The 8,283-nt window shown below is 44.0% G+C and overlaps 1 protein-coding gene across 1 annotated transcript; it reads left to right on the forward strand.

The window, feature by feature from the left end:
* The first annotated feature begins 273 nt into the window (after positions 1-273).
* LOC133151108 (piggyBac transposable element-derived protein 3-like) lies at positions 274-2,028 on the forward strand. Its single transcript, XM_061273864.1, has one exon. It carries the CDS (start codon positions 274-276, stop codon positions 2,026-2,028), a length of 1,755 nt encoding a protein of 584 aa, XP_061129848.1.
* The last annotated feature ends 6,255 nt before the right edge of the window (positions 2,029-8,283 follow it).

Raw genomic sequence — 8,283 nt, forward strand, 5'->3', positions numbered from 1 at the left:
CCGCTGCCATTTTCCCGGTTTACGAGTCACACATGCTACGTTAGCGAAGCCAGACGATCGCGATTCACGATGGAAGATGCAAAAAGGTGAGCTCCGGGAAATTATGATAGACTCGAGATAGCAGGGTGAAACTTTTAGGGAACAATTATCATATAATGGTTATTGACATATGTGATTGTAGTGATGATTCGCTCTAACGTATTTCCTCTATGTATTGTTTTATGCGAAACATCTATATATAGACTTTCCGCGTCTATGGGTACAAAGTCGGCGATGGAGGTCTTCGATGCAATCGAAGATGAGGACGCAGTTGTGGATAAAATCTTTATTGCTCCACCCGTGGTCAGTTTCGAGTCTGACGAAGACACGGGCGAGGAAGACTGCGGAGGAACGTTCAATAATCTCTCGGGACGGCAGCTTAGCGCTCCCGCCGTGGTGGTCCTCGCCGACGGACGTGTGATTGGAGATGATGATGATGGCGACACTGAGGAAGAAGAGGAGCCCCAACAGGCCTCCTCCTCAAAGAAACGCTCGCAGAAAGATGCGTTGGACTACAATTGGACCAACAGTAAAACGCGCCTGACAAAATTCCCGGACGCCAGGCCTCTCGCCGTCCCCACAATTTTGGTTGGAAAGAGCGCAGTTCAGAAGCTGGAGTTCTTCCTTTCTGATTTATATCCTCACCTTCTTCGAGAGACCATCAAGTATGCGGCGGTGACTGACTCCAACTTCCAGCTCACCATCGGAGAATTGAAGCGCGTGGTGGGGATCTTGCTGCTGTCGGGTTACCACCAGCTCCCCAGTCGCCGACACTACTGGAACACAGATGAAGATCTCCATTGCGCCCTCGTCGCTGGGGCCATGTCACGCAACAGGTTCGAGGAGATCATCCGCTACATTCACTGTGCCGACAACACGCGCCAGAACAGCAACGACCGGATGACAAAGCTGCGTCCCATGATGGACATCCTCAACGCTCGGTTCGGGGAGGCGTATCCAATGGACTGCAATCTTGATCTGGACGAGGCAATGATTGAATATTTTGGAAGACATGGATGCAAGCAAGCAATCCGAAACAAGCCGGTGCGGTTCGGCTACAAGGCCTGGTGCCTGAACAGTGGGACCAACGGCTTCCTGCTCCACTTCGACATCTACCAGGGGGCGAGTGGAGATGCCTCTGAAGTGGAACGCAAGTTCGGCAAGGGCGGTGGCACGCTCCTTCGACTTCTGGACAACCTCCCCGATGCTGTGCGTGCACTTCCGCTGCGCATCTACATAGACAACTATTTCACCGGCCTCCCGCTAGTTGCAGAGCTGCGCAGGCGGGGCTACGCTTGCACGGGGACGATCCGAGAAAACCGCATCCCGCGCTCTTGCCCGATCACAGATCAGAAGGCTATGAAGAGGAAGCCTCGTGGTGCCGTGTCTGTCGTGTACGACACGGCAAACAAGATTGCGCTCACTCGGTGGAAGGATAACGCCGTGGTCACCATCGCCTCCACCCTCGCCGCTGAGCATCCTCTGCAGAAGGTGTCACGCTGGTCAAGGCAGGAGAAGAAGAAGGTGGCAGTGGACCAGCCATTTGTTGTCCAGCTGTACAACCGCAGCATGGGCGGCACGGACCGCGCCGACCAGAGCATCGAGCTCTACCGCATCAACATGCGCCGGAAGAAGTGGTGGTGGCCGATATTCACTTGGATGCTGGACGCGGCCGTCTTCAACGCATGGGTGCTGCACCGGCTGGATGAGCACAGCGGGATGTCTCTGCTGGAGTTCCGACGCGAGGTGGCCCGAACTCTGGTTGCAGCACCAGGCGCCACTCGAGCTCGGAGATCGGGCAGACCGCGCGTGTGCGCAGTTGCCGATGACTCCCGCTTCGACACCATGGAGCACTGGCCGGAAGTGGCGGCGCAAGGCCGAAAGTGCGCACTGCCGACTTGCAAGTCGCGTCCGTCCAGTGCGTGCTCCAAGTGCCGCGTGGCACTGTGCACTGTGAAGTGTTTCCGTGCTTACCACCAGCCGGGATAAAATGTGTGAGAAGCACTGGTCGCGTGATCCGTTTTCTGACCGGAAGTGGCGGCGCAAGGCTGAACATCATCACTGCTGAGTTACAGTTTATATCTGCGTTTATGGTACCGCAAGTTTGAAAGTTTGTTGTTGAAAGTTTGTTTCAAATAAACACGGCTATGAAAGCCACTTGTGTTCATAGAAACTTTGGCATTTTCTTACGGCTGGTCCCCATACCCTGGGGATGACGGCCGCCGTTGCACATGCACGCCCATTGAAAATTGTGGAAATGGTCCCTTTCATGTTGCAGACAGCTGTTACGTGTAAAACACAACTATCTCTGAACATTCAAATAAATTACATGACGCTACACTTGCAAATCGTCAGAATGCTCCGATTTTTGTGCACGTATCAGCACATAGTCTATATATAGATGCCGCATATTTCATATACGCGACGTCATAACCAAAAAAGCGCGGCATATTCGTACTTAGGGACACCTAAGGACCCAAAAAATATGCACCTTTTTAGAAATATTAATTTGGGCAGAAAAGGGATAATATGAAAAGTTTAGGGCCTAACACTGACCCCTGAGGGACGCCACAGGTAATGTCCAAACACGAACAATTTTCACCCAACTTCACAAACTGCTTCCTTTTTGTTAAATAGCTCTGGATCCACTCTAATGGTTTCCCCCTGATGCCATACCGATGTAGTTTATTGACCATCGACGGTGCTGTGGTGGAGCGAGTGAGCAGCGCCAAGTTCCTGGGGGTGCACATCAGTGAGGATCTCTCCTGGTCCACCAACACCGCGTCACTGGCAAAGAAAGCCCAGCGCCGCCTGTACTTCCTGCGGAAACTCAGGCGAGCGAGCACTCCTCCGGCCGTCATGACTGCATTTTACCGCGGCACCATTGAGAGCGTCCTCTCCAGCTGTATTGCTGTTTGGGGTGGCGGCTGCACTGACTACAACTTGAAGGCCCTGCAGCGCATAGTGAACACTGCTGGTAAGATTGCTGGTGCTTCGCTCCCCTCCTTGAAGGACATTTACACCTCCCATCTCACCCGCAAGGCGATCACGATTGTGAGTGATGCGAGTCACCCCGCTCACTCTTTGTTCGAGCTTCTGCCCTCTGGGAAGAGGTACAGAAGCCTGCGCTCCCGCACCTCCAGACTCTCAAACAGCTTCATACTCCAGGCTGTTAGGATCCTGAACTCGCTCCCCCGTTCTGCGTAGCGTCCTGTACTTTTACTGTCTGAACTGTCTGAATGCACACTGGCTCTTATTATTTATTATTTGTTATTGCTCTTATTTATTGTTTGTGCCTTTTTGTTTGTGATGTTTTTTACTTTTGCGCTATGCTTGCTGGCTCCGTTATTTATTGTGTTATCTGTTTATTTATTATTTATTCATCACTCTTACTATTGATTGTTTGAATTTTTGCCTTCTTGTTTTTATGTTGTGTCGCGTACATGTATGTCTATCGTGTTATGTGTCTCGTCACCGTGGGATAGAGAAAGACGTAATTTTGGTCTCTTTGTGTGTTGTGACATGTGGAGAGATTGACAATAAAGCTGACTTTGACTTTGACTTTGAATAGTATTTCATGATTTATTGTGTCAAATGCCTTTCTTAGATCTATGAATATCCCAACTGTATATTGTTTTAGGTCTATTGCGTTAGCAATTTCCTCCACTGAGTCAATTAGTGCCAGTGATGTTGCTCTGTTGGATCTAAATCCATATTGACTTTCAGTGAGTAATTTATCTATGAATTTGTCCACTCGGTTATTGAAAAGTTTTTCCAGTATTTTAGAGAATTGCGATAATAATGATACAGGTCTGTAGTTTGTGAAGTGGTGTTTGTTCCCAGTTTTATACAAAGGTATGATTTTTGCTATTTTCATTTTATCTGGAAATATACCGGTCTGAAATGATAGGTTACAGAGCCATGTTAATGGTTTAGAAATCCCCTCAATCACTCGTTTTACAACAGCCATATCAATGTCATCACAGTCTTTAGAGGTCTTGTTTGTGCATTGGGAAACCACCTTTATAATTTCTTTCTCATCCGCTGCAGTAAGGAACATTGAATTCAAATTCCTTATTAAACTATTACATTGCTCTTCAGATGTTACTGGATCTCGGATTTGTTTGGTCAGATCAGGTCCTACACTTACAAATAATTTATTAAAGTTGTTAGCCACTTCTTGCATATCATGCTTCTCAGTGTTATTGATAATAAAATATTTAGGATAATTAATTTTTTTAGAGCCATTTTTTATTACAGTATTCATTATATTCCATATTTCTTTGGTGTTACTTTTAATATCATTTAATATTTTATTATAGTATTCTTTCCTAGCAGCTCTTTTAATATTAGTCAGTTTGTTGTTATATTGTTTGTATTCATTTTCTGACTCTTTAGTTCTCTGTCTTATAAATGCTCTGTAAAGTGTATTTTCCTTGTTACAGGCATTTTGTAAGGCCTTTGTGTTCCACGGTTGATCTACATAATTTAGTTTCCTATTACTTACTTTTACAGGACAGTATTTGTCATATAACCTTTTGAATTTTTTTAAGAATTCCTCATATGCACAGTTAGTTATTTTCATTGTATATAGTATCCCAGTTTTGTGACATTAACCTATTTTTAAATGCGTTGATTGTTTCTTCTGTTTTAAGTCTTCTGAAATCCTGTTTCTTGGCCGGTTGAGTAATTTTATAGTTGTCATCAAAAATCATAAAAACTGGCAAATGGTCACTAATGTCGCTGACTAATAACCCACTTATTGTGCTGTTTATAATGTCATTTGTGAATATATTATCAATAAGAGTGGCACAGTGAGAAGTTATTCTGGTTGGTCAAGTGATTTTTGGATACAAGTTGTCAGATCTAAGTACCATCAGAGATTATTTTACACACTGAAAGAAGAGGAGAAGACAACCAGTATTCTTTTTGCTCGCGAGGAGAATTACGTAGAAGGCCCAGTTACAGTCCTCCACCAATTCTGGACTCCTCTTCCGCTGTCTCCTCTTTTTATTTTGGGTTGCCTTGGTTACAAAGGGCGTTGCTACACTAAAGGGAGGGGAGATTGTGGCTGTAGCAACGCTGATTAGCTAACTAAAGGATGTTGTGTGGCCTTGGCCGATTCGTGACCCCAGCAATGCAGAGTCTGTCCTTAGTTGGTTGGCAGCCTCGTCCTAGGCTGCGATCTCCAAACATGCTGGGTGCCATGTCCCTGTAAAACAGTGCTTCTCAAATAGTGGGGCGGGCCCCCCTGGGGGGGCGTAGTGCGATACCAAGGGGGGCGCGGGAACATGTTTTTCTTTTGGCTGTATTAGATTAAAGGGTAATTACACATCCACTGCAGTAGGTGGGGGTGGCGGTATCACTGGAAGATTATTTGCCCTACAGCAGCACTTTGAATCTGTTCTGTTACAGACTAAAAAACACTGTTATTAATAAAGTTATTCTTTATTGTAAGTTGATCTTTCTTTTTTATTTTTTTTTTGTTTTTCCTTTAATGTTAATAACATGGGGGGGGGGGGCGCAAAATGTTTTCTTCTTCCTAGGGGGGGCGTCACAGGAAATAATTGAGAAGCACTGCTGTAAAACAATGCTCTAGACCAGGGGTGGGCAAACCTTTTGACTTGCGGGCCGAATTGGGTTCTAAATTTTGACCGGGGGGCCGAACCAAGAGCAGATGGATGTAGTGTTTGTGTGAAGTAATATACACGACATGTAAAGGTCATTGCATAAAAGGTTTTTAGTTTTAGTAGATACTAAAGCATGGATATTAAAAAAAGTTTTTTGAAAACAAATGCATTTATTAACAGCATTAAAAAAATATTTCACCAAATAACTACTATCAGTGATTCTTATTAAATACGACACTGTTATGATGAATAACATTTTCCATCACTTCAGTGCCTGCAGGTCAGATTTATGAAATATGTTTATCTAATGAGGCGAAATCACATCCAACGGCAAACATTCTGACCAAATACATAATCTTGAAGAATCAGTGAAAGAATACATCTAAATAAAGTAATAAAGAAATCAATAGTATTGTTGGTTTCCCTTTTTTGCTAGTGCATCATAGTCTGGAGTAAAATTTGTTGTGGTAATTCTTAGGATAGAGCCGAGGTGTCGGTCCGTTAACCTAGATCTGTGACGGGCTTTGTTGACGTTCATGTGGCTGAACGTCTTCTCACACACATAGGTCGAGCCAAATTGTCCACTCTTTTTTAACATTCGGCACTCAGTGTCCACCTTTCTTTTCTTCGGGCCACTCATTTTAATGGAAGGATTCCAGGGGAATGTTTGTGGGTGGCATTAGCGTAAAACTTCATCTGAAAACTCAGCGCGCAAATTACAGGAATGTTGACGTCACAGCCTACACTCGAAATTCGGCACTGATAGATGAAATTACTACGTACTACTGAGTACGCACACGCACTTGTGCGTGTGCACCGAGCTTTCTGACACGGCTCCCGGGAGTAAATGCGCGGGCGGGCGCCTCCCCATCTACTGGGGAAACATAGTAATCGCAGGGAAAATGACCCCCCAAAAAAATAATAATTAGGGGTGTAACGATTCATCAATACACATTGATTAATCGATATAATGCTCTACGATTTGTTGGCATCGATGCTAAATGTAAACATCGCTCTATATCGCCCGTTTTTGACCTCGGACATTAGACGCAAATTTATTTTGAAATCCAGTTCATTGTTGCTTGCTTCCTCTTTCTGGAAGCAGTGCGCGGCGTGTTGTGTTGTGAGCAGAGCAGGCACGTGAAAGGGGAGCCGACAACTACGCGGCTCCTGGGCTGGTACTATGGCTAGTGTCCAAGAAGACGAGGAAATTCGCTCCCCTTTGGGCTTCAAGTCATTCGTTTGGAAGCACTTTGTAATTTCCTAAATAAAGAGTTTGCAGTACCTTGTTGATTTTGCGTATGAATTGTTATAAATTAGGATATTGTTCTATATCGATCGTAGAGCACTATATCGTGATGTATCGTGAATGAATCACAGCAGGCTTTAAGATATCGGCAAATATCGTATCGTGTTTCTTTGTATCGATATATCGTATCGTGACAAAACCCGCGATTTACACCCCTATTAATAATACAATTTATTCAGGTTTGGCGGGCCGGATTAAATGGCCCCCTGGGCCGGATGTGGCCCGCGGGCCGTAGTTTGCCCATGACTGTTCTAGAAATAAACAGATACCTCTTGTGCAAACACTCCAACAAACATTAAGTAAATGTGAGATAACTTGCATGAAGTCTACTTCAACAAACATTGAGTAAATATGGGATAACTTATGTGCAACTACTTCAACATGTATGTCTTTTCTGTAACACTTTATATCAAAGAAAAACTGTCCCGGTCAACAACAATTTATGAATAGAAACTACAAGGTTTAAAAGAGAAAGAACTCCTCTCGAACTAAACAAAGAACAAAGGTGTTCTGTTCATAACTAGTGAGGGCCTCTCACAGATAAGAAAGGAACCAGACAGAGATCTTTGTTTAAGCAAACATATGAGGCCTCCGGTTCAGGCCGACCAGCGCTTCTGCAAAAACAATTATTCTAACACAAGTTCATGCTACGTATATACGTATTGTGTTAACAAACTCTTTAGTCAGTCTGTGCTTGTTTGGATTGAGTAAATCAATGTTGAAGTCTCCACAGACGAAAATTGTTTTATAACTGATTTTTGAAAACACCTCCTCCATCCATTCCGTGAACAGTTCACTAGAACCCGGTTTCCGATATATGCAGCCAATGATTACATTTTTCTTTTTTCTTTGAGTATTTCAATTGTTATGCATTCCAATATGTTGTTAACAACCATTGACATGTCCTTTATCACCCTGACATTTAAAGTCTTTTCCACATAGACAGCAACTCCTCCTCCACCTTTGTTTTGTCAATCTGTGTGTATAAAGTCATATCCCTCCACCTCAAAGTCTGCCCCTTTTACTGTGTTGATCCATGTTTCCATTATTGCAATAATGTTGAATGGGCGAGTAAACAGCTGATGCAGATAATCCTTAATGTTTGTGAAGTTGGTATACAGACTCCTACTGTTAATATGTATAATGGACAGTTTGCTATCTTTATTGATTCTATTAAATTCTTCATCAGTATAGTAACTGCAGTTATTGTTGATTGAGTTGAAGAAGTTGTTATCCGGGTCTATATCATGTTCCATATCCAGTGAACTGTGGTCAGTATATTGAAATGATTGGAGTTCCAGTTTG

This window comes from Syngnathus typhle, linkage group LG3 (genome assembly GCF_033458585.1).
Source record: "Syngnathus typhle isolate RoL2023-S1 ecotype Sweden linkage group LG3, RoL_Styp_1.0, whole genome shotgun sequence".
NCBI lineage: Eukaryota > Metazoa > Chordata > Actinopteri > Syngnathiformes > Syngnathidae > Syngnathus > Syngnathus typhle.